General features: G+C 42.7%; 1 protein-coding gene across 1 annotated transcript in view; it reads left to right on the forward strand.

Annotated features, from left to right (window-relative positions):
* The window catches only part of KCNH1 (potassium voltage-gated channel subfamily H member 1), a 966177-nt gene that overhangs the window by 68521 nt on the left and 870389 nt on the right, over positions 1-27267 (forward strand). The window contains exon 5 of the mRNA XM_063918272.1: positions 582-700. Coding sequence (XP_063774342.1) covers positions 582-700 — 119 coding nt within the window. The remainder of the gene's footprint in view (positions 1-581; positions 701-27267) is intronic.

Raw genomic sequence — 27267 nt, forward strand, 5'->3', positions numbered from 1 at the left:
GTCTTTATAAGAAGAATTAAAAGGGACCTGTTAGGCAGCACCGGGGAGGTTTAGGGTTAGACCACGGGGGTGGGAGGGTTAGGTTTTAGTCAACAGGGAAGGGGGGTGTGGGGGGGGGGGGAGGTTTAGGCACCACCTGGGAGGGTTAGAATCAGGCAGCGGGAGAGAAGAGGGTTAGGGTCAGGCTGCGGGGAGGAAGGATTAGGGAGGTGAGAATTGGGCTTAGTATACTTACTTAGTACACACCGGCCCCTGGGTTCAGGGGGGGCCACAATGCACACCCTGCACCCATATATTGTACTTACCCCTCCAGAGTCCCGCACTTATTGCTGAGTGATTTGCGCATGCGCACTAGAGATGTCCCCAGGAACAAGGTGCGGCTGCCATGTTCCCAGAGACCTGCGCATGCTCAGTAGACTCTGGCATTATGCCATTATCCCAAGCGCCGGTTTCCAATACCATCCTTGTTGTGTAAATATGTAAAATAATAATAATAATAATAATAATAATACATTTCATATATTTGTACAGTGGACAGAACAAAACAAATCACCATTTACTATCTTTTTTTTCCTTTGCAGGTTGGGGGAAACTAGCACGCTTGACAAGAGCGCTAACAAGCAGCAGAGGGGTCCTGCAACAGATTGCTCCCACAGTCCATAAGGGGGAAAACGTGCATAAACATTCCCGGCTCGCTGAGGTAATGAGTAGATAAAACTGCCCCTATCACCTACATACAGGGGAGACACCTATTTGCTGGCTAAACCACTCTTCATAAGAATTCATTCAGCCATTTTGCCCCATGTCTCGGTGAAACCACTACTTACCATTGAATGGATAAGTGGGTATGGGACTCATGGTCGACAGTGTCTAGGTCGACACCCATTAGGCCGACACCTATTGGTGGCTAGGTCAACACTAGAAATAGGTTGACACGGCCATTAAGTTGATATGAACACGGTCAACAAGAAAAAAGGTCAACATGAGTTTTCATGTTTTTTTTGGGTGTCATTTTCTTCATAAAGTGACCGGGAATCCCAATTAGTGCACTGTGTCCCCTCACATGGCTCGCTTCGGGCAAGGTGCCTCACTCCGCTACTGCTGCATTTGGCACAGGTTGCTGTTCCCAATCGTAGGCCACGTGGATCATAAAGTATGAAACAGTTAAAAAAATATATAAAAATAACCCAAAAAAACTCATGTTGACCTTTCTGCATGTCTACCTTGTTCATGTCGACCTAATGGCCGTGTTGACCTATTTCTAGTGTTGACCTATTCACTGTCGGCCAATGGGTGTTGGCCTAATGGGTGTCGACCTAAGTGGTGTCGACCCAGAGTCCAGATACCGGATAAGCTGCATACTGGTTCAGCTGACAAAATGGCTGCCTCCATCACAAGGGAGCAAGTGCTATACTCTAACAGCAAATTAGTCCAAGCACCGCACTGCTTCCTTCAAAAAACAAGAAAAAACAAGCTTAATAAAGTCATTTTGAATATACAGCAGTATATACTTTATATGCCACAAAAAAGCTATTTGTATACAAATGAAAAACAATTTCATCTCTTATTTTCTTTTAAAGGCACCAGTGGTTGCCTTTTCCGCGCCCCTGCTTTTTACTTGTGGCACGACGTATGATTGTCCAATGGAAGTCAGTAATAGAGATATATTTGAATGAGGCGTTGATGGGTGCAGAAGCTGGAACACTGATTCCGTTTAATACTCCATGTTTTCTTTAATATTTTCCCTTTTTCTTATTTAAGACATTAGTGATCATGATGCATTTGCATTCACAGACACAGCTTGTTCAGACACACTTGACTGGCCTGTTGTTCCTACACAGCACTTGCTATGATGGAGATAAAAGAAGGTATATAAATAGCCCTTCATTCTGAAGACCTTACAGAGCTCTGCGCACATTACACAGGAGCACAGCTTAACAGAGGAAAACACAGGCAAGGGGTCGCATTGCCTTGCTTTTACACAAAGTATATCAACTCCTGTTATTAATCTTCAGCTACACTGCTGACAGCGGCTACAGCTACAAACTCATTTTAGGTTTTACTGTTTAAATTGGGCAAATTGTACAGTGCAATAAGCCAGTGATTGTGACAGGGTATATAATAATGATTAGAAGGCAATGTAAGAATTAATATATTAAAACAGGACAAGTAAGACTTAAGGGGAGATGTATCAAACTTTTAAGAGATATCTATTTATTAATCCTTGGAAAGAGAGATAAAATGGAGAGAGATAAAGTAACAGCCAATCATATCCTAACTGCCATGTTATTACAGGATGTGTTTGAAAAATGACAGCTAGGTGCAGATTGGTTTGTACTTTATCTCTCTCCACTTTATCTCCGCAAAGGCTTAGTAAATATAACCCAGAGTGGAGAAGTTGCCCATAGCAACCAATCAGCTTCTATCATTTATCTAGCCAGTCTATAAAATGACAGTTACTGTAGATGCTGATTGCATGCTATGGGAAACACTATGGGGTAAATGTACTAAGGTGCAAGTTTTTTAGAACTGGTGCCCATAGCAGCTAAACAGATTATATCTATTATCTATTAGAAGCAGCTAGATAAATGTTAAGAAGAATTTGATTGGTTGCTATGAGCAACATCACCAGTTCTAAAAAAAAACTACCACCATAATAAATGTACCACCATGAGTGCACATTAATAGCTCAATCCTCCAGAGCCTGCAACGCTAATATAAATTGTAAGGAAACAAGCATAAGTTCCAGCAACAATTGTAGCAAAAGAGGGACTAAGTTCAAGGGAGGGCGATAAACCTTAATTACTATAATTTCTGACTGGGGTTGTTACCTTGAATGAGGTATAACCCTATAAGAATTGTATTTCATCATCCCAAATTCCCAAACAGCTAATAAATAAAATTATTTTCCATTTTTCTGACCCCAATTTGTTTTTTTAACTGAAATATTTTTATTAAGAAAAATTTTCATTACAGATGATACAAGTCATCTTAACTACATATAGAAACAATTATGCGTTCACAATAAATCTGTATTCGTAAATAACAGCAATACAATAAACAAAACATAACATACATAAAAATTAAAATAGAAAAGAGATAGAAAAAAGAGAGGGGGAGGAAAAAAAAAAAGGGGGGGGGAACGTAGGGGGAGATGATGCCGGTTCAATACTTCAATGATACTCAAAAACAGAGGAAGGAGAACTTATTACTAGAGATGAGCGGGTTCGGTTTCTCTGAATCCGAACCCGCACGAACTTCATGTTTTTTTTCACGGGTCCGAGCGACTCGGATCTTCCCGCCTTGCTCGGTTAACCCGAGCGCGCCCGAACGTCATCATGACGCTGTCGGATTCTCGCGAGACTCGGATTCTATATAAGGAGCCGCGCGTCGCCGCCATTTTCACACGTGCATTGAGATTGATAGGGAGAGGACGTGGCTGGCGTCCTCTCCATTTAGATTAGGAGAGAGAGAGAGAGATTGACCTGAGGCTGATACTGTAGAAGAGAGTGCAGAGTTTAGTGACTGACCACAGTGACCACCAGCAGTGCAGTTGTTTTATTTAATATATCCGTTCTCTGCCTGAAAAAAACGGTACACACAGTGACTCAGTCACATACCATATCTGTGTGCACTGCTCAGCCCAGTGTGCTGCATGCCTGCATCATCTATGTATATATTATATATCTGACTGTGCTCAGCTCACACAGCTTATAATTGTGGGGGAGACTGGGGAGCACTGCAGTGCCAGTTATAGGTTATAGCAGGAGCCAGGAGTACAAGACAGTCACATACCATATCTGTGTGCACTGCTCAGCCCAGTGTGCTGCATCATCTATGTATATATTATATATCTGACTGTGCTCAGCTCACACAGCTTATAATTGTGGGGGAGACTGGGGAGCACTGCAGTGCCAGTTACAGGTTATAGCAGGAGCCAGGAGTACATATTATATTAAAATTAAACAGTGCACACTTTTGCTGCAGGAGTGCCACTGCCAGTGTGACTGACCAGTGACCTGACCACACTGACCACCAGTATAGTTAGTAGTATACTATATTGTGATTGCCTGAAAAAGTTAAACACTCGTCGTGTGACTTCACTTGTGTGGTGTTTTTTTTTTTATTCTATAAAATACTCATTCTGCTGACAGACAGTGTCCAGCAGGTCCGTCATTATATAATATATATACCTGTCCGGCTGCAGTAGTGATATATATATATTTTTTATATCATTATTTATCATCCAGTCGCAGCAGACACAGTACGGTAGTTCACGGCTGTAGCTACCTCTGTGTCGGCACTTGGCAGTCCATCCATAATTGTATACCACCTACCCGTGGTTTTTTTTCTTTCTTCTTTATACATACATACTACTACATCTCTTTATCAACCAGTCTATATTAGCAGCAGACACAGTACAGTACGGTAGTTCACGGTTGTGGCTACCTCTGTGTCGGCACTCGGCAGTCCGTCCATAATTGTATACCACCTAACCGTGGTTTTTTTTCTTTCTTCTTTATACATACATACTACGACATCTCTTTATCAACCAGTCTATATTAGCAGCAGACACAGTACAGTACGGTAGTTCACGGCTGTGGCTACCTCTGTGTCGGCACTCGGCAGTCCGTCCATAATTGTATACCACCTAACCGTGTTTTTTTTTCTTTCTTCTTCATACATACATACTACGACATCTCTTTATCAACCAGTCTATATTAGCAGCAGACACAGTACAGTACGGTAGTTCACGGCTGTGGCTACCTCTGTGTCGGCACTCGGCAGTCCGTCCATAATTGTATACCACCTAACCGTGGTTTTTTTTTCTTTCTTCTTCATACATACATACTACGACATCTCTTTATCAACCAGTCTATATTAGCAGCAGACACAGTACGGTAGTTCACGGCTGTAGCTACCTCTGTGTCGGCACTCGGCAGTCCGTCCATAATTGTATACTAGTATCCATCCATCTCCATTGTTTACCTGAGGTGCCTTTTAGTTGTGCCTATTAAAATATGGAGAACAAAAAAGTTGAGGTTCCAAAATTAGGGAAAGATCAAGATCCACTTCCACCTCGTGCTGAAGCTGCTGCCACTAGTCATGGCCGAGACGATGAAATGCCAGCAACGTCGTCTGCCAAGGCCGATGCCCAATGTCATAGTACAGAGCATGTCAAATCCAAAACACCAAATATCAGTAAAAAAAGGACTCCAAAACCTAAAATAAAATTGTCGGAGGAGAAGCGTAAACTTGCCAATATGCCATTTACCACACGGAGTGGCAAGGAACGGCTGAGGCCCTGGCCTATGTTCATGGCTAGTGGTTCAGCTTCACATGAGGATGGAGGCACTCAGCCTCTCGCTAGAAAAATGAAAAGACTCAAGCTGGCAAAAGCAGTAGCACCGCAAAGAACTGTGCGTTCTTCGAAATCCCAAATCCACAAGGAGAGTCCAATTGTGTCGGTTGCGATGCCTGACCTTCCCAACACTGGACGTGAAGAGCATGCGCCTTCCACCATTTGCACGCCCCCTGCAAGTGCTGGAAGGAGCACCCGCAGTCCAGTTCCTGATAGTCAGATTGAAGATGTCAGTGTTGAAGTACACCAGGATGAGGAGGATATGGGTGTTGCTGGCGCTGGGGAGGAAATTGACCAGGAGGATTCTGATGGTGAGGTGGTTTGTTTAAGTCAGGCACCCGGGGAGACACCTGTTGTCCGTGGGAGGAATATGGCCGTTGACATGCCTGGTGAAAATACCAAAAAAATCAGCTATTCGGTGTGGAACTATTTCAACAGAAATGCGGACAACAGGTGTCAAGCCGTGTGTTCCCTTTGTCAAGCTGTAATAAGTAGGGGTAAGGACGTTAACCACCTCGGAACATCCTCCCTTATACGTCACCTGCAGCGCATTCATAATAAGTCAGTGACAAGTTCAAAAACTTTGGGTGACAGCGGAAGCAGTCCACTGACCAGTTTATCCCTTCCTCTTGTAACCAAGCTCACGCAAACCACCCCACCAACTCCCTCAGTGTCAATTTCCTCCTTCCCCAGGAATGCCAATAGTCCTGCAGGCAATGTCACTGGCAATTCTGACGAGTCCTCTCCTGCCTGGGATTCCTCCGATGCATCCTTGCGTGTAACGCCTACTGCTGCTGGCGCTGCTGTTGTTGCTGCTGGGAGTCGATGGTCATCCCAGAGGGGAAGTCGTAAGCCCACTTGTACTACTTCCAGTAAGCAATTGACTGTTCAACAGTCCTTTGCGAGGAAGATGAAATATCACAGCAGTCATCCTGCTGCAAAGCGGATAACTGAGGCCTTGACAACTATGTTGGTATTAGACGTGCGTCCGGTATCCGCCGTTAGTTCACAGGGAACTAGACAATTTATTGAGGCAGTGTGCCCCCGTTACCAAATACCATCTAGGTTCCACTTCTCTAGGCAGGCGATACCGAGAATGTACACGGACGTCAGAAAAAGACTCACCAGTGTCCTAAAAAATGCAGTTGTACCCAATGTCCACTTAACCACGGACATGTGGACAAGTGGAGCAGGGCAGGGTCAGGACTATATGACTGTGACAGCCCACTGGGTAGATGTATGGACTCCCGCCGCAAGAACAGCAGCGGCGGCACCAGTAGCAGCATTTCGCAAACGCCAACTCTTTCCTAGGCAGGCTACGCTTTGTATCACCGGTTTCCAGAATACGCACACAGCTGAAAACCTCTTACGGCAACTGAGGAAGATCATCGCGGAATGGCTTACCCCAATTGGACTCTCCTGTGGATTTGTGGCATCGGACAACGCCAGCAATATTGTGTGTGCATTAAATATGGGCAAATTCCAGCACGTCCCATGTTTTGCACATACCTTGAATTTGGTGGTGCAGAATTATTTAAAAAACGACAGGGGCGTGCAAGAGATGCTGTCGGTGGCCAGAAAAATTGCGGGACACTTTCGGCGTACAGGCACCACGTACAGAAGACTGGAGCACCACCAAAAACTACTGAACCTGCCCTGCCATCATCTGAAGCAAGAAGTGGTAACGAGGTGGAATTCAACCCTCTATATGCTTCAGAGGTTGGAGGAGCAGCAAAAGGCCATTCAAGCCTATACAATTGAGTACGATATAGGAGGTGGAATGCACCTGTCTCAAGCGCAGTGGAGAATGATTTCAACGTTGTGCAAGGTTCTGATGCCCTTTGAACTTGCCACACGTGAAGTCAGTTCAGACACTGCCAGCCTGAGTCAGGTCATTCCCCTCATCAGGCTTTTGCAGAAGAAGCTGGAGACATTGAAGGAGGAGCTAACACGGAGCGATTCCGCTAGGCATGTGGGACTTGTGGATGGAGCCCTTAATTCGCTTAACAAGGATTCACGGGTGGTCAATCTGTTGAAATCAGAGCACTACATTTTGGCCACCGTGCTCGATCCTAGATTTAAAGCCTACCTTGGATCTCTCTTTCCGGCAGACACAAGTCTGCTGGGGTTGAAAGACCTGCTGGTGAGAAAATTGTCAAGTCAAGCGGAACGCGACCTGTCAACATCTCCTCCTTCAAATTCTCCCGCAACTGGGGGTGCGAGGAAAAGGCTCAGAATTCCGAGCCCACCCGCTGGCGGTGATGCAGGGCAGTCTGGAGCGACTGCTGATGCTGACATCTGGTCCGGACTGAAGGACCTGACAACGATTACGGACATGTCGTCTACTGTCACTGCATATGATTCTCTCACCATTGAAAGAATGGTGGAGGATTATATGAGTGACCGCATCCAAGTAGGCACGTCACACAGTCCATACTTATACTGGCAGGAAAAAGAGGCAATTTGGAGGCCATTGCACAAACTGGCTTTATTCTACCTAAGTTGCCCTCCCACAAGTGTGTACTCCGAAAGAGTGTTTAGTGCCGCCGCTCACCTTGTCAGCAATCGGCGTACGAGGTTACATCCAGAAAATGTGGAGAAGATGATGTTCATTAAAATGAATTATAATCAATTCCTCCGCGGAGACATTGACCAGCAGCAATTGCCTCCACAAAGTACACAGGGAGCTGAGATGGTGGATTCCAGTGGGGACGAATTGATAATCTGTGAGGAGGGGGATGTACACGGTGATATATCGGAGGGTGATGATGAGGTGGACATCTTGCCTCTGTAGAGCCAGTTTGTGCAAGGAGAGATTAATTGCTTCTTTTTTGGGGGGGGTCCAAACCAACCCGTCATATCAGTCACAGTCGTGTGGCAGACCCTGTCACTGAAATGATGGGTTGGTTAAAGTGTGCATGTCCTGTTTTGTTTATACAACATAAGGGTGGGTGGGAGGGCCCAAGGACAATTCCATCTTGCACCTCTTTTTTCTTTTATTTTTCTTTGCGTCATGTGCTGTTTGGGGAGGGTTTTTTGGAAGGGACATCCTGCGTGACACTGCAGTGCCACTCCTAAATGGGCCCGGTGTTTGTGTCGGCCACTAGGGTCGCTAATCTTACTCACACAGTCAGCTACCTCATTGCGCCTCTTTTTTTCTTTGCGTCATGTGCTGATTGGGGAGGGTTTTTTGGAAGGGACATCCTGCGTGACACTGCAGTGCCACTCCTAAATGGGCCCGGTGTTTGTGTCGGCCACTAGGGTCGCTAATCTTACTCACACAGTCAGCTACCTCATTGCGCCTCTTTTTTTCTTTGCGTCATGTGCTGATTGGGGAGGGTTTTTTGGAAGGGACATCCTGCGTGACACTGCAGTGCCACTCCTAAATGGGCCCGGTGTTTGTGTCGGCCACTAGGGTCGCTAATCTTACTCACACAGTCAGCTACCTCATTGCGCCTCTTTTTTTCTTTGCGTCATGTGCTGATTGGGGAGGGTTTTTTGGAAGGGACATCCTGCGTGACACTGCAGTGCCACTCCTAAATGGGCCCGGTGTTTGTGTCGGCCACTAGGGTCGCTAATCTTACTCACACAGTCAGCTACCTCATTGCGCCTCTTTTTTTCTTTGCGTCATGTGCTGATTGGGGAGGGTTTTTTGGAAGGGACATCCTGCGTGACACTGCAGTGCCACTCCTAAATGGGCCCGGTGTTTGTGTCGGCCACTAGGGTCGCTTATCTTACTCACACAGTCAGCTACCTCATTGCGCCTCTTTTTTTCTTTGCGTCATGTGCTGATTGGGGAGGGTTTTTTGGAAGGGACATCCTGCGTGACACTGCAGTGCCACTCCTAGATGGGCCAGGTGTTTGTGTCGGCCACTAGTGTCGCTTAGCTTAGTCATCCAGCGACCTTGGTGCAAATTTTAGGACTAAAAATAATATTGTGAGGTGTGAGGTATTCAGAATAGACTGAAAATGAGTGGAAATTATGGTTTTTGAGGTTAATAATAATATGGGATCAAAATGACCCCCAAATTCTATGATTTAAGCTGTTTTTTAGTGTTTTTTAAAAAAAACACCCGAATCCAAAACACACCCGAATCCGACAAAAAAAATTCGGTGAGGTTTTGCCAAAACGCGGTCGAACCCAAAACACGGCCGCGGAACCGAACCCAAAACCAAAACACAAAACCCGAAAAATTTCAGGCGCTCATCTCTACTTATTACCTTTAAGTTAAAGTCTTATGTGGAGCTATAACGGAGGTATAATAGTCAGACCATGATAACCATTTGAGCAAAGGGGATTGTGGGGCAGAAGAGTATTTAAAACCCATAGTTTCCATTTCAAAATTGCGGTGGATAGAAGCTATAATTTTGGACAAGTGCGGGGGATCTGTTCTTTTCCAATATTGAGCAACAGTATAGCAGCTCTGGTGGCTATGAGAATATGCCCGATAATATATGAGTGTTCGGGAGGTACAGAGGAAGGGAAAAAATGTAAAAATACAATCTCAGGGCAAGGGGGCAGAAGTACCATTGTAACCTTTTCAATCAGATCAAATACTTCTGTCCAGAGTGATCTAACAATAGGGCACGACCAAAATACATGGATCAACGTACCTTCAAACCCACACTGTCTCCAACAAAATTTAGAGGACTCAGGCCAGATCCTATGAAGTTTATCCGGAGTGTGATAGAGACCATGTATTAATTTAAACATCATTTCCGAATGGTTAATGCATCTAGACATTTTAAAAATATTCAGAAAAATCTTGTTCAATTCAACATCTGTCAAGAAGATATTAAGTTCCAATTCCCATCTAACTTGGATATGAAGTTTCAGGTCATCATGTGGGGAAAGGAGAGTAGAATACCACTGGGATATACCGCCTTTGTGGCCTGGAACAGAAATTTTAGATAACACATATGGGGGGGGGGAGAAGGGAGGGAGTGTGGGCCAGGTACGGTTGTTGTTATCCAGTGCCTAATGCGCAGATACTTATAGAAGTCCTTTGCCGGGATCGAGTATTGGGACTGTAGTTGTTGGAAAGTTTTAAGCCCCGAGGTATCATAAAGATCCTTGATCAGTCGAATGCCAAGCTCCCGCCAGTTCTGTAAAGCTAAGTCAAGGAGTAGTTTTGAAATTGCCAATAGGGAAAGATGTGAAGAGGGTAGGGGGCATTCACCCAGAGTAGCGACCAATTTATCCCAAACTGTAAGGGAATTAGAAATACTCTTCATAGTTTTAGCAGAGGGGGGTCTATGCAGGGGTTTAATCCAAATCAAATCTGGTAGGGGGAAACCTGTACACATATGTCTTTCAATATCTACCCATGGTTTCATGGACTCTGTCTGAAGCCAGTCCTTCAACTGATCAAGGAGACATGTGTGTTGGTAAAGTTCAAGATTAGGGAAGGCAAGACCACCACTACCTTTGGATCTAAACAAACGGGCTCTAGCTTTCCTGGGTCTTTTACCCTTCCAAATAAAGGTAGACATAACAGAATAAAATTTGTTAAGTAACGTAAGTGGGACCAGATAAGGTATGGCCCTAAACAAATAGAGGATTTTAGGGAGGAGTATCATTTTAATCGAGGAGAGGCGTCCCATCCAGGAAATCTCGTAATTCGTCCACTGTTTAGTGAGAGTTGTAAACTGAGCTAGAAGAGGGAGATAGTTATCATTTACTGCATTATGGAAACTTGAGGGGATCTTGATCCCTAGATATTGGAGGGAAGAGTCTTGCCAGGAGTAGTTATATCTAGATTGTAGGGATTGAAGGGAGGGCTTATCCATGTCGAGGGCGAGAGCCTCCGTCTTGGATGTGTTCAATTTATAATAGGAAACAGTGGAATATTCTTGGAGAATGTCATGAATAGCTGGGAGAGAAGACTTGGGATTCGTTACAAATAAGAGGACGTTGTCTGCGAATAAGCAGATCTTATATGCACTCCGGTCACAAGGGGAGACGCCCTAATCCTCTCTGCTAGAGGTTCTATCGCTAACACAAAAATTAAGGGTGACAGAGGGCATCATTGGCGAGTACCGTTAGAAATAGGGAAAGGATCAGACAAAAACCCATTGCTAAAGACACGTGCTGTAGGCTGCGTATACAAGCAGAGAATATTTTGAAGGAATTGGCCAGAAAACCCAAACCTAGCAAGAGTCTCAGACATATACAGCCAATGAATCCTGTCAAATGCCTTCTCCGCGTCAAGAGAAAGCAGTAATAAGGGCTCTCGGAGTACAGAATGAGCTTCTAATAGAGAAAAAACTCTCCTAGTATTGTCTGGGGCCTGCCGGCCCATGGTAAAACCAACCTGGTCTTGGTTTAATAAGGTAGGGATCAGCGGATTCAATCTATTCGCTATCAATTTAGCGTAGATTTTAATATCTGTGTTCAAAAGTGCAATAGGTCTATAGTTTGCACAGATAGACGGGTTCTTGCCAGGTTTGGGGATCGTGATTATCTGTGCCTCCAACATTTCACTAGGAAAAGGATTTGCGGAAGCATCGTTATATAGGTTAAGAAGAATAGGGGAGAGTGAATCTTGGAATGTAATATAAAAGTTATTAATAAACCCATCTGGGCCAGGGGCTTTGTCTTTTTTGAGAAATTTCAGAGTGGCACAAATTTCTACATCAGTCCAAGGAGAGCAAAGTACGAAAGCATCTTCGTGAGAGATAGAAGGCAGGTTAATAGAGTCTAGGAAAGACCGTATGAGTTGCAATGAAGGTTGGGAGGTGAGAGGGTCTTGATTAAGATTATATAACTTCCTGTAGTAAGAGGCAAATTGGTTAGTGATATCCTTGGGGTTCAAGGACACCGACCCGTCTGAGTTACTCAAACTTTTAATCCTATTAATAATATTTTTCCCCCTAAGTTTCCGCGCCAACAATTTACTGGCTCTATTACCCAGAGTATAAAATTTTTGGTTCAGAGCGGAAATTGCTCTTTGAACGTTGGAAAGATATAAACTATTAAGTTTCCTCTTAGCCTCAGTCAGGGCAGCAAGTGTAGTGTCATCTTTAGGAGACTGTTTGTGCTTAGCTTCTAGCACTGTCACCTCCAATTCATAAGCTAATCGTACTGCTTGATTACGGCGTGCTATCCGTGCAGTAGCTTGGATAGCAGCGCCTCTCATGACTGCCTTAAGGGCACACCAATGGTTAGAGACAGAGGTATCAACAGGATCATTAGTTTCCAGGTATGAAGACAGAGTCTCTCGTAATATAGAGACTCCATCATCGTCTTTCAAAATATAGTCCTGCAACCTCCAGGGGCGAGGAAGGTGTCTAGTCGTTTTATACGACCAGGACCAAGTTAAAGGGGCATGATCAGACCATGAGATCGGTAATATCTTAACAGTAGGGATTGATTGCAAGGACCATTTATCTGTGAGGAGTAAGTCAATCCTAGAGTAAGATTTGTGTACCGCTGAATAATACGTGTAGTCCCTTGTACCAACATTCCTAACCCTCCAGGCATCATACAGATCAAATTCCGTCAATAAATGTGAAAAGGAAGATGCTAAAGTCTTAGCAGCATTAGCAGACTGCTTATCAAGTTTTGAGGATTTGTCTAAATGAGGATCAGGAGCTAAGTTGAAATCGCCCATGAGAAAAACAGCACCCTTCCTGACACTATATAACTTTTGAAAAAAGGTTTTAAGGAAACGGGGCTGATTGGCATTAGGGGCATAGAGTGAAACCAGAGTAACAAACCTAGATCGTAACTTCCCCACGAGAATCACGTATCTGCCATTGGAATCTACCCCCTTGTTCTCCAATTGAAAAGGACACGATTTATGGAACAGTATAGCGACTCCATTTCTTTTAAACGGTCCATAAGAAGTATAAATAACTGGATAGTTATTATTGGAGAACTGTGGGGGAGAATGCAATGGGAAATGTGACTCCTATATTGCCACCACTTCCGCTTTTTGATCAGCAAAATATTTCAAAGCTAAACGTCTCTTGCGGGGTGAGTTGGGCCCTTTAACATTAAGACTTAAAAATTTAGCCATGTGGGAAGGTAGGGCTGTCTACTACATAGGATAGTGGCGGACATCAACAGAGATTGTAGAATAATACAATAAACACTTATATAGCAATAAAAAAAAAGAGGTCAGAATCGGCATAAAAAAAAAAGAAAATATAGCAGTAATAGACAAAACAAAAAATATAACGGGAGAAGAAAACAGAAATAGCATCCATAAAGGAGCTAGAAACACCGTCACAAGGGCATCATGACGGACAAATACAGGTGGGCGGAAGGCCGGTCATACATACACACCGCCGCTTCCAGACAATAATACTTTTAATAAACAAAGACTATGGTCATCCCTATTTGAGGGGGAGGGGCCCTCCTCCTAATAACAAAAAGAGGAATGATATTCAACCAGAAAAACATAACTAAATAACGATATCAAAAAAGAGATATTATCATCAAGGGCTGTCTCGAGAGGCGACAACAAAAATCAGGGCGGTCACCAGAACATGGACATCAGTAAATTTTCCAAAGTCAGAGGAATAAAATAAAAAAATAAAAACCAACAACAATTCTAGTCTGACTTAAATCTAGCTGCAACATCGAATATAAAATGTAAATAACAGAACCAGTAAGGCGGTAGTTATAAGAACCTAGGTATACTAGAAAAACTGAGAAATCAGCTAATATTTAGCATTTGGTCACAATAAAGGAAACCTCAGCCCGGAACCAATGTCCAATCTGGGGTAATCCGTTTCGGTGATGCAGCGGGAGCGGTAGGTGGAATGACAAGAGATATGTCCCATTTTTTAAGGATTGCAGGACCGTCCTCAGGAGTGTGAATAATAGTAGATGTACCGTTACGCATCACTATCAGTTTAGTGGGGAATCCCTATTTATACTGAATTGTAGCTTTCCGTAGGGCTGATGTGATAGCATAAAAGGAACGTCTCCTGGCCAAAGTTGCTGAGGACAAATGCGGAAAAAGCTGTATTGAGTCAAGACAACCCGCCGTAGAAGAAGACGGCATTGCGGCACGTAGAATCTTCTCTTTAATGTGGAAGAAATGCACTCTTAGAAGGTTGTCTCGTGAGGCTTGGGCAGGTGCCTGCCTGGATTTCGGGAGTCTATGGATCCTGTCAATCAAAAGGTCTGATAAGGAAGCGTCTGGCAAGAGCTTGCGAAAAAGATCAGTGGCGTAGTCATAGAGGTCAGCGTTAGCAACCGAATCAGGGATGCCTCTTATTTTAATATTGTTTCTTCTCGAGCGATCCTCTAAATCTGTAGTCTTCTCGCGGATGGCGGCGACTTCCTCTTGGAGAGAGTCATGTGCGGTGATCAAGTCATTATGCGATGCCACCAACTCCATCATCTTGTGCTCAATATGATCCGTTCTATCATCAATTTCAGAGATGTCCGCGCGGAGAGCTTGGATATTAGATTTAAGCTCAGTCGCAATATCCGTTTTGAATGAAGATAGCAAAGAGTGAATAGAACGGAGCGTAACCGGATAATCCAATGAATCCATATCCTCTTGCGCAACAGTAGCAGCACTGTGCAGGGTTGGTGAAGTTGTTTGAGATGACTGAGGCGTGCCAGACGAAGAAAGGAAAGGGCGATATTTATTTCCAGCAGACGAGGGTCCAAAGAAATTAACTTGTGGAGCGGATTTGGATTGAGATCCCTTATTTTTTTTCGGAGGCATGTTACCGTGACCCAAGGAAGATTTGTAGATTATATATATGAATAAAGGGTGACCGGCTCAAATGGATAAACAGCCTGGAAGCGACGGTGTGGAAAACATGGTATCAGGGGGACATGTCCTCCCAGGAATGTCGAATGAGGAACATTATATGTGTTAGCATAGGCCACAAGGTGGAGCTATAAGCTTAGAATTATAAAACTCCCCAAGTATACCGAGGCTGAGCTGCAGGGTAGCCTCAGATTTATAAAACTCCCCAAGATGAGGCTGAAGTGCAGGGTAGTAATAGAACTCACAGGTTGAGGGACTCTGGTCTGGTCCTGCCAACAACCAGGGCACACAACTCTGCGGTGGTATGGGAGAAGGAGGGAAGGCTCATATAATAAGGGTCTCCAAGGGACCTAGGGCACCCAGCAGCACCAGTGCCCAAACAGGAGTGTAGTCACAAGGTTCTCCAGCAGCACCCCACCTATATCCCCAGCCAACAGTCAGCAGGGTAGATGGGCACAGCCTCACACAGGACAGCTCACCTATATTGGGAGATGTCACTGCATTGAGAGGCAGCGCTGCGCCCGCTGTGGAGAGCCAGAGTCCCGCATCCCAGCAGGGTCAGGCAGCGTTGGAGCAGGAGGAGGCACCGGCGGGGAGCCGCCGCGCGATGCGGTATGGCTGTAGCAGGTGAGAAAAACAAGCCCCAGGGGTCCCGAATCTGCGCCCGTGGCGGTCCAACCGCGACTTCCGGTCCAAATTGAGGCCGTGGATCCAAGGTGCGGGTAGGCCGCAATCCGCGGGAGCTCCCGGAGCGCTCTCCGATTCTGCGGACCTAACCCGGCGATTACACAGGGTGATAGTGACGAGGGGGGAGGTAAGGGGGGGACCAGGCAGGGTCAGGGTAGGCAAAAAATGGGTAAAACTTGGGAAGTTGAGCAGGAGCTCTAGGAAGACCAGTCTGTCCCTCAGGCAGTTCAGGCCACGCCCCCTGACCCCAATTTCAAGACAATCTCTGCATAAGTGTGATAAGCAGGACTATTAAGAGTGATATTAAGCAGAATTCCATTATATTCTACAAAAAATTGATCATCAAGCCCAGATTTCTATCTCCCAGTGACTTAAGCTATGATTCCCAAGCTAATTGGGAGATATAATTGCTCAGTTCATGATCCTACATGTGCCCTGGGATGTAATCCTAGTGGAACCTGCCTGGCCTTCATTAGGACTGACCACGGGGCATCCATATAGGGTGAAAAGCCTCATTTGGTTTCTCTCAATTTGAAGATGTGTTGACGCTAATAGGAAAGTTTTTCAGGTTGCTGAACTCACCATGGAGGTGGCCCATTGACACAGAGGAAAAACCTAATTTCACTGTTTATATCGTCATTACAGCTCATGATCATATGTGAGGATAAGGGCATAGACTAACCAGTAAGCAACAAACCTTGTAAGAAAACATACCTCCCGATTTTCGTGCAGTGGGCCAGAACAAATGTACAATGACCCTATATAAGCTCACGTTACTCTTTTCATCACTCATGAATACGATCTCAATATACTTCTTTTTTCCCTGTCCAAATCAATGAATAGAAAAATATAATACAAACACATAAAAATAACATTATGCATTCTGATATGAAACAGTACGATGTTAAACAGTGAACTACACTATTAATCAGTTCTGTTTGAATGAATAATGTACAAAAAAAGGGATGCAGTCATAAGGTAATCATTCACAATGTCAAAAATCGTAATGTCAACAGTTAGTATGCCAACATTGTTGAAATGTTGTCAGGCAACATTTCGACATCTGAAGTGTTGACATCTGAAATACCAACATTCTCAGACTGTTGACATTAGGGTTAGGATGCGGGATGGGAGGGTTAGGGCTAGGCACTAGGGGGAGTTTAGGGTTATGCACTAGACAGAAGGTTAGGAACTAGGGTTAGAGATAGGGGGCAAATACTCACCGGAACCAGCACTCCCAACCAGATATACTTACACCAGAACTGCTCCACATGTGACCGGCAGAAACAGAAGCTGCCACTGGAGATGCCGCTGCCACCAGAAGCAGGTAAGTAACCGCTAGACGGGATCGGTATGAAATACCTCCAATCAAAATCCCGACAGCAATTGACCGACGGTCAAAATCCCGACATGGACAAAATACCGACATTTAAAATACCGACAAGGTCAAAATACCAACATGTAAAATGCCGACAGGTCAAAATACCGACATGCATTTTTCATTGGTTTTTAGTGTGTATGTCGACATAGGTCGATATGGACACCATATAAGTATACCGCATCCCCTCACATGGCTCGCTGTGCTCGCCATGCTTTGGGCACGGTGCCTCGCTGTGCTCGGCACACCATTATATCCCCCCTCCATGTCCACTGGGATGGTAAAGTATGAACAAGTCGGTTTCAATGAAAAAATCATGAAAAACTGATGTTGGCATTTTACATGTCGGGATTTTGTCCATGTCGGGATTTTGAACTTTGCTTGGTTTTTTACCGTCGGTCAATTGCTGTCGGGATTTCAACCATCTGAATTTTGATTGGAGGTAAATTGACTGCATCCCCGCTAGACCACATTTCAGTAGTGTCCACATGAATAATGCCGACCATATATACTACACCTATTTGTAACATTCAAATATTTCTTAAAGTTTTCATAATTTCATATTTATTTGCTATTTATTTTATAAAAAAACAAAAACATTCTTATTAGTGGAACTGAACGTTGAAGCCTGGGCTTTCAGTTCTACTAGGCATGTGTGAACCAGCAAGCCGGATCACACATGTGCATATCCCCAGAGTACGGTCTGATGATGTTTAAAATATACCTTCCAGCTTTTGGCCAGTATCACCAAGGGGTGGTCACATAACTACATCGCTCACCAAGCAGCTGAGTATCACCATCTGCCTGCAGATTGATAAATAGGTCACAAAGAGTGGTACTCATTGTAATTAACTTTTTGTATAGTGTTTAGCATGTCTCATTTAGTATGCGATGAGTGATGAGTCACTATTAGTGGGTGAGACTGATAAAGTGTAATATAGAGTAAACACTCTATTTATGGAATATTCTCTTATTAGATCTGAAGCAACTAGTTTTTCTTCAATTTAGAAGCTTTTATTGTTTTTAGTCCATGACTCTTCAAGTCACAAATATTCTCGTATTGTAAGTCACATGTGACTTGCCCACTAAAGCTTTGTTTAAAAAGCCTAGGGTTACCAAACGTCATCCACACAATGTTCCATAAACAGCGACATGGTAACTATACCAGTGTCTGGAAACAATAGAAAGAATTTCAGAGTAAATGACAGGACTGATTATCTCTGTGTATGCAGTGGGATGACATTGTTTAATCAATGACGTGCACTATATTTAGTGACAGTCCCCTATGAATGAGTAATCCGCGCTTCTGGTGCTGCTGGTGAGATCAACAATAGGGGACAGCCTGAGCCACATGCAATTTACAGAAGTGCAAATATTAAGAACTGTAAATCTAAATACTGTAGCTATTTAATACTACTGTATATTTTGTAGAATATTGTAATCTACAAAAGTAATATTAATCACCCTTAAAGGAGTGATAACCCATTATTTTTCAATGGCATACCACCCAAAAGTGATTTAGCACCAACATGCTTTTCCCATTGGATTTTTTGTCATCACCTGATTGAAGTATGTTTCTATAGTGACATGTTCTATCACAGCTAGCACTGAGTATAATATTAATATTAAACTTCACTGATCTGTACATACATACGGGGGACCCCATTTTCAACTGCAAAAGCAATTGGGGCTACTAAAATTCTAAATTTGTCAAAATCCGGAATGGAAAGTATTCCATGTCTTGGTCCTGATAGTTAACATCATTTTTAAATGGCGTTAACCATTGTAGCCTATAGGCTACAGTGTGCAAAGCTTTCTGCAAACATTCTGCAAAACTGTCCATACTTTCCCCGATATAGTCCACTTGCACATTTGCAGTCAGCAGGTTAGGTCCTGAGATCGGAAGTTAAATTATTGCATTAACCATTACTTTATCTTTACCGCATTACAAGGACCAGCTTGTATCAAGGACCCTGCCCCTAGATGCGATCTATGATAAAATCTCAGTGATTCTTACTTTCTTATTTTCGACAATAAGAAATCATCGGGATCAATTCCCAATAATTATTAAATATGCCTTAATTTCAGCAAATACAGACGGAGCCACGTTTATCTTGGCTTCTCTGCTCCACCTAGGGACACCATGGTTTATTAGCACAAGCCCTTCATCTATTCTTCTCAGCTGCAATACAATACAGAGAGAACAATACATCAAGGGATTAAGTCATTACAGCAGGGGATTAAGTCAAACTGCTCTGGCTCAATTAATCCTATTAATGGGAAAGATAAAGATGGCTCCATCTGTAACATGCAGACATGCGAGATCCAGTTTGTATGAATAAAAAAGAAAAAAGAGAGAACTTTTTGACAGTAGCTGAGCAGAGTCTGGGTAGCAGAGACAAGACCAGGAGAAAGGGAGACGGGTAGAGGACAGCAGGGCTATTAGTATGAGGACGTGGGGAAGGGAAATGGGGAGTAGTTAATAACGAAATTGGACATTCATGAAGAACACTTGTAATAAATTCTAATCAATATACTTGACATATCCTATTAATTATGGCTGTGATAGAAGGTTCCTGCCATGAAATGAGCTTTAATCCCAGTCCATTGAATTTCTCTGTATGGAGCCAAAGTAAATTTATATACGAAAGATGAAATCTTCATCTCACAAGTAGATTTGATAGAAATACCTTATTTTTCCTCCAGCAAAACAATTATTGAAGTAATTCACAATCAAGATTTGTATTGTTAGTAGTAGCATCAGTAGTTGTAGTAGTAGTAGTAGTAGTAGTAGTAGTAGTGTGCGCAGTTCTCTTTGCGTCTTGGGTCAGTTTTTAGCACAGGAAAATTTGATGAGAGACTGATAGTCTTGTAGAAAGAATAACAGGCGGCTGCAGTACATTCAGGCAGATAGAGATTTTAAAAAAATCCAAAGTCAAATCACAACGAGGAGGAACCCTGGTGTATTATATCTACTTAACATTGTGTAGGAAATACTGCACCATATGTATTTTTTCTGTTCTATTTTGCTTGTTTTAGATAACCATGAATTTGAAAGGCTGCAATGATCAAACCTCAAACAAATAACACAGAAAGAGCACAGTCTAATGTTTAAAATGTCATTTCAGCTGGCTGACATCTCTTTCCCTTGTGAATTGCTAGATTCCTTTCTGTAGAGTATCTGATGGACCTTGTCTTCTTTCAGAGATTACATTAATGCTGAATAGTGCAATGGAAATGACATGTGTTAGAGCCTCCAAGGACCTTCCTGTTCCACCTTCTGTCTTTCCCAGATTTTCTCTCAGTGTTACAACATGGGTAGCGTCCAAGTGATTTTCTCAACAGCTTCTGAAATCTTAATGAATACTAAATTGAAACTATAAATATATTTATTTGAAACAATTACCAATGGCACAGCTATATATTATATATTACAGTATTAAAAAGCTGCTTAAGTAGAAATGACTGGGCCAAACATTTTTAAGAGTTCCGCTCTCTCTCCTCCATCACCCAATTGCGGCTCAGTGGCTGACATCTGCGAGTATAGCTTTCTAATCCGAGAATGTTATCGGAATATTGTACTGAATCTCAGAATGTGAATGTTGGCAGGGATTGTACAATATAAACAGAAGAAAACAGTTACTTGCTATGGGACTGGGATATGCATGGTCTTCCATTAAGCCCATTACAGTGTCCCACTGTAGAGTTGAAAATATCATACTTATAATACAGATATAATACTTTTATGTACCGGTAAAATATGGCATACTTTTACTAATAGTTTTATGTGTTAAATATGTTAAAGAACGTCAGCTTTGGACCTGCAGTAGGGTTTTCAAGTAATTGGCTAAATAGTATGAAACACTTGCATCAAGATAATAAAATGCACCAAATTCCAAAAATACTATATCTGTAATGGCAATCTAAAGACCTGGAGTGTTATATAGAAATGCATAATGAAATATACATAGGTCAGCAAAGCATAGATCGAAGACAACACTGAGTGGGTGATTGCGGCTACACAAAACACAGTGAAGTACTATTGTAGCTACTCTCAAAAAAGCAGTAAAGACTAAATAAAAAACACATTTTCCTAAATAGGTCGCACACAAACGTGAATTTAAAAATCAGTTGCATATAAATCCATATTATCTCAGTGTTCAACCAGGAAATCTTTTAATAGCTGATAGTTGAGTGGCGAGGAGTTCAGTATCTATTTAGCTGTGCATTGTTCAGAAGCAGTCAGATGTCTTCTCTGTGTCATGGAGTGGTCCAACTTCTACAGATCTCTCCCATCAAAATACTGTCAAAACCAGGGCCTTATTATCACTGACACTTATAATTACAGTCCTTTGAACTTTTCCCCAACTGCAAATTATAGTGCGCCAAGGTTTCTCACATTTTCAGTGTGTGACTGACTATTTATATCTATCAACCCTTTTATATATGACAAGAGGAGGTGTTGCCCATAGCAACTTATCAGATTCTAGCTATCAATATTAGATAAATGCTAGCTAGAACTGGAATGGTTGCTTAAGGCAACACCTGCACTTCTTGTCTTTAGAAGATTGATAAATCTGACCCTTAGGGGTATATGTACTAAGCCTTGGATAGAGATAGGGTGACCATATTATCCCTTTTACCTGGGACGCTCATGGATTACACAGGTTGTGACTTCAAGCCTACATTTCATCTGGTTTTAATCAGCCACAGGACCTGTGTAATCCATGAGCATCCCAGGTAAAAGGGGTAATATGGTCACCCTAATAGAGATAAAGTGGACAGAGATAAAGTACCAGCCAACTAGCTCCTAACTGTCATTTATCAAGCACAGCTTGTAACATGGCAGTTAGAGGCTGACTGGCTGGTACTTTATCTCCATCCATTTTATCTCCAGCCAAGGCTTAGTAAATACACCCTTTTTTTTTTTTTTTACTTGAAGCCCGAGGTGCGGTGCTTCATCACCCAGTGTCTGTGCCAAACGTGCTGGGGGCATAGGTACTTGGACCCTCTCCCAAAGGAGAAGGGCCCCGTTACTCCCCTACCCCTCAGAGCCAGAAGGCCTACTGAGGGGTAAAAGGGACTGTGGGTCCCCCCTTGCCGAAGCGCAGAGGGACCCTCGTGTGTCCCCAGGGTTGGCCGAAGCTTCCCCCCAGGGACCGAAAACTGCATCTGGTCCTCCCCCCGTGGAGAGGACCTCAGCAACGTAGGGGAGTGGGTGGCCCATAAGGGTCTCACCTAAACCCCAAAAACGAAAAACGTGAACGTGACATACTAAACAAAAAAAGTGCTGTGCATAAATAAATAAGCCCCAGCCAGAAGGCCGGGGAGGGGGTTTAAAAAATTGTCCTTGCCCTAGCCAAAAGGCCAGGGCAAAGGATAAAGTGCGCCAGAAGTTGGGTAGTGACAGTGCTCGTGCCATTAAAGTGCAAGGCGCCTGCACCAGTGCAAATTAAGGCACCCCTAGGTCGCCCTAGGGGCACGTGTCACCTCGAGCTTCGACCCGCTCCCCGTCTCTCAGCCAGACCAAGTTTCATAACCGCTCAGCCAGGGTCAACCCCCAGTACGAGAGTAGATACTAGACCAGGCTGTTCCTAAACAACGTAAAGGTGTTAGGGTCTCCTGCTCTGTGCTGCCACGTCGTCATGGCAACCGGGAGACAAGTGCTAGCGGAGTAACCTGAGCGTAGCTGATACTCCGGTTCGGGTCTTTTGCTGTGCAGTGGTTACAGGCTCTGTGCACGGCAGGGGATCCGGTGCTGGTTTTTGTGCTCACAGTCTGTGAGGTCTGAGTGGGGCGTGGACAGCACCTGCTATATAAATCCTCTTCTCAGGTTAGGCAGATGCTGCTGAATCTTTGTTGGTTAGTCAGTTCCTGAAAGCTAGCTAGTACTGTGTAAACTTTGTATTTGTTTGTTGCTTACTGCAAATAGGCCTTGGGATTTGGTATTACACTCTGCCAATCCAGACCTAGCAGTAAGACTGGAGTCAGTCATTTAACCTGCTGGGGTTCTTTTGCTACTCTGTGAACCTAGCAAGTTTGCGGCTGTATTCTCAGACTTGCCTGCCAAATTCCTTTCTCACTGTGGAAGGTGTTCAGGTGTCAGTTTAGTGGCAGTAAGCTGAACCAGTGCACTGCAAGTGAGGACTAGGATTGTGGAGACTCTCCTTGTGTCTATTATTCCATCTCTGACCAAGGAGTTTACTGCCACACCCGTTGGTAACCCTTTAGGGTTTTGCTGTTGCCCTTAGCAACAGCATTTCGGGTTCTCTACGTATTAAATCACTACATCTTGCTTCTTTCCATCTGAGCATTCCTAATATTAGGGAGACACCCGGTTTCTTAGCCTTTGGGCTTCTCTGTTCACTTTGTGTTTATTTTGTTACCCTATCACCTTCTGTGTATGTAATGTCATATTCCCCAGTCTGTCTGTGAGTTCATTTGTTTTGCATCCCTCACCGTTTAGACACCAGTACATTCCTGCTGGCACTGGTGTGCATAACAAAAGGTTCCACTATCCGATACGAGGTAGGAATACTCAGCCCAGTTTTTCTCCACTCTCGACCAGGGGCCTTGCCACACCCCAGCCTGGTACTCCACAAGGTGTTTCTCCATTCCACATCTAGGAACCTCTCACGCTCCTAGTGTAAGAACAGGTACTCCACCCTGAGTTTCCCTCGAGCAGGTACTACACTTGATCTTAGCCAAAAGGCCGAGAAGCCTGAAAACATTACCTGAAACATCATGATCTTTGTTACAGTCGCTTTATGCGATTACAGAGAGTCTCATTAAAGTTACAAGTATATTCAATATAACTTATGAGACACAATATTACACTGCATTTCACTAGCATTATTTACAACTATAATCCACACATGAGCACTAATTGGTGTAGTTTATGTGCCAATTCTCAGGCAGAATAATTGAATTTGCCCTTTTTCATGAACGTCCTTTGGAAGGTTTAAGAAGGATGTATCAAAATACTGAACAACTGATAGATATATAGTAAATCGTACTTTTTTCTAATAAGGCTCTTCTGCGTACAGAATAATAAACAGACAGCTTTGATATCTATACAATATATTATACTTGCTGTCTGAAGGATACTGTCAGCTGTCAACATAATAAATACGAGTGAAGCAGTTCTGATATTATATATTTATATCAATAAATGGTCATGTAAAGACATAGTGACCAACTGCTGACAACGATTATCAGACTGGTGTAAGATTAAGAGCAATATCATATAATAGGACATAAGAATCAATACGCGGACACATTTTTTAATCTTTAATCACCTTTATTATTCCATTTGCACTTGTGGTATATGTTGTATGTGTCTTGATTTTAACCTCTATGTTTCGTCTATACTCGTAGTTTGTGTGTTTGTTATTGTCACACCATTTTAATTTGACGACAATAAAAGTTAAATTTTATGAATTCTTGAGAATGTGGTGATAATTAGATCACCCTTATTCCTGTGCATCAACAATACAGCCTTTTCTTTCCTTTTTTCCTTGAGTTTCATAAGTAACAAGGGTGGGACAAGAAGCAAGTGGGATAACACAGACTGAGAGATAACAGAAAGACCATGGTCCACAACTGCACAGTGTAGTGATGAGAGTAGTAAATTTAAAGTATATATGATTTAAATATGGCATTTATAACTGAAAATATTTATCTAAAAATATGTCAAAGCAAAGAAATAAATCTGGTAATATAATGCATCCTCTTTCAATTTTCAATATGCTGTCTAGTGTGTATGTATTGTGAATAACGTATACATGTTTGTATGCCTAGTACAGTATTTTGGTTTACATATCTCTGTATTTTGTGGCATTGACCACACACCACATATATACCCATCTATTCTATGTACACTTTAATACATTATAAAAAATATATAGTGCCTTTTACTCTATCAATTACTATTTGGATGATTAAGACATTGTTTAGGATATTATTTCCCCACAAAATGCTTATTGACATGCATGAGCATTTATAGATCATTAGTAATCATTCTTAGTAGTGGTCATTACTGAGAGAGGTCATTGAAAATATATGGCTTGTAATATATTCCTGTATCGGGCAACGTATAATGCTTTTATAGATCAAATTAATCTCCAGCCATTTATGAAAAAATCAAAACAGCATAACAAATATATAATGCAATAAAGACTCACTAATGGGGTTTACTGCCAAAGAGATGCTATATGTTATAGAACAATTTGTAGTTTTAAAAGTGGCTGTAGATAATGTAGAGCAACCAGTGTTAGTGATCATTTAATACCATATTGAGCAGTGGTATACAGCTAAAACCATTTGTCTTCTGTCATGCAACTGATTTTCCATCTTTTCTGCCTGGTTGTATGCAGTACCACTAATGGCTTTCTGCAGCAAGATGCTGTCTTCTGTGAAGGAGCTATTGTTTGCTTTGCTTGTTGTGTAATTCAAGGTGTTGTGGATGCATACCAATAAAGTCCTATTAATGGTCAAATCTACTGTAAGTGGCAAGATTGCAAAAGTAAGTTGCAAAGGAAGGAGTTAGCCAATTTATGCAGCAGCACAAGTCCTTACCAAACCATCAAACATGCTTTAATTCTAGCATTACCTTCAAGATTACATTGGTCGCTATCTTAAGTGAAGCTCCATTTCCTCAATTAAGTGTACAAGATAATTGGTACACATGGTGATGGTAGAATAAATCAACTACAAAATTTGTACTGAGCCATATTAACCAATCAATAATTACCTTTCATCTATCTAGTTACATAATGAAAGTGAGTATCGCTATATGGTTTTGTGCACATTTTTTAATTTTTAATTGTTAGTACATGTGCCATATGTATTTAAATGATTGAATCCACCAATCAGAGCATTGAAGAGAAACGTAAGTCTCTGTGGTTCCTACACATCCAAATGCTATGATTTCAGTGATCAGAATCAACTAATCAGTACAGAGTAATTCCATTAACTAGAAGGCTGCAAACCAGTGGGATGTGGTCAGGATTCAGTCAGTCAGGATCTTGACATCAGAATACCATCAGCGGGATTCCTATGGTCAGAATCCTGATGGATCCCTCCAATAAGTGCAGGGAGTTAGAGTTAGGAACTAGGGGAAAGGTAATGGTTAGGCTGTGTGGGTGGGGAAGGTTAGGGTTAGGCTGTGAGGGGTGGACAGTTAGGGTTAGGCTGTGGGAGGGGTAGGTGTGGGTTAGGCTGCAAAGGGTGGACAGTTAGAGTTAGGCTGTGGGAGGGGGAGGTTAGGCTGCAAGGGGTACACAGAGTTAGGCTGTGGGAGGGGGAGGTTAGAGTTAGGCTAATGGGGGGATTAGAGTTTGGTTGCAGGAGGAGTGTGTTGGGGAAGGGTTTAAATACTTTCTGGGATCCGTTGGGATTTTGACGCTGTTGGCATCCTGTCCACCAGGAAACTGATTGTCAGCGTTTCATACTAAACCCAAACCAATTAATCAGATTTATGGGCCTTACAGATCCTATGGACTGATGAAATATAAATTTTGTGCTATCTGCGCAGATTATAACAGTGTTATTTAGCAGCACATACACTTAAAGAAAAAATCACAGATTTTTCAAAACAATAAGATACACAATAGATAAAATGTATGATTGCGCTTACACTGTAAAATGAGTACAGAGGGGTGTTGGTGATGAGCTTTCATGTAATCGAGTGTAGAGGACAGTAAACCATGAGGGAATTTAATCCCTTGAGCAGTGATGCTACAAAAGAAAAAAATCAATAGTGCAAAAACACCAAAGTACTAAAGAATGTCCTTTAATGGTCAAAATGTTACACTCACAAACGCAGGTTTTTTTTTTAAGGCATATCACACAACACTGGTCCACGATTAACAACAAATGTTGGATCCCATGCTTCTTTCATGAAACAAAGTTGGAAGAACTATAAAATAAAAAATAATGCAATAGTGCAAACACCTGTAGATAAGGTAGCTATTTAATCAGCACAGAATGTACTCACAAATATATAAAGGTAAAAAGCTTATAATAAAACACTGGTGGATGGAGTCACATATACTCATCAAATGATCAGTCTCTCATAGGTCCCATAGAGTTCCGGATACTCA

This window comes from Pseudophryne corroboree, chromosome 4 (genome assembly GCF_028390025.1).
Source record: "Pseudophryne corroboree isolate aPseCor3 chromosome 4, aPseCor3.hap2, whole genome shotgun sequence".
Classification (NCBI taxonomy): Eukaryota; Metazoa; Chordata; class Amphibia; order Anura; family Myobatrachidae; genus Pseudophryne; species Pseudophryne corroboree.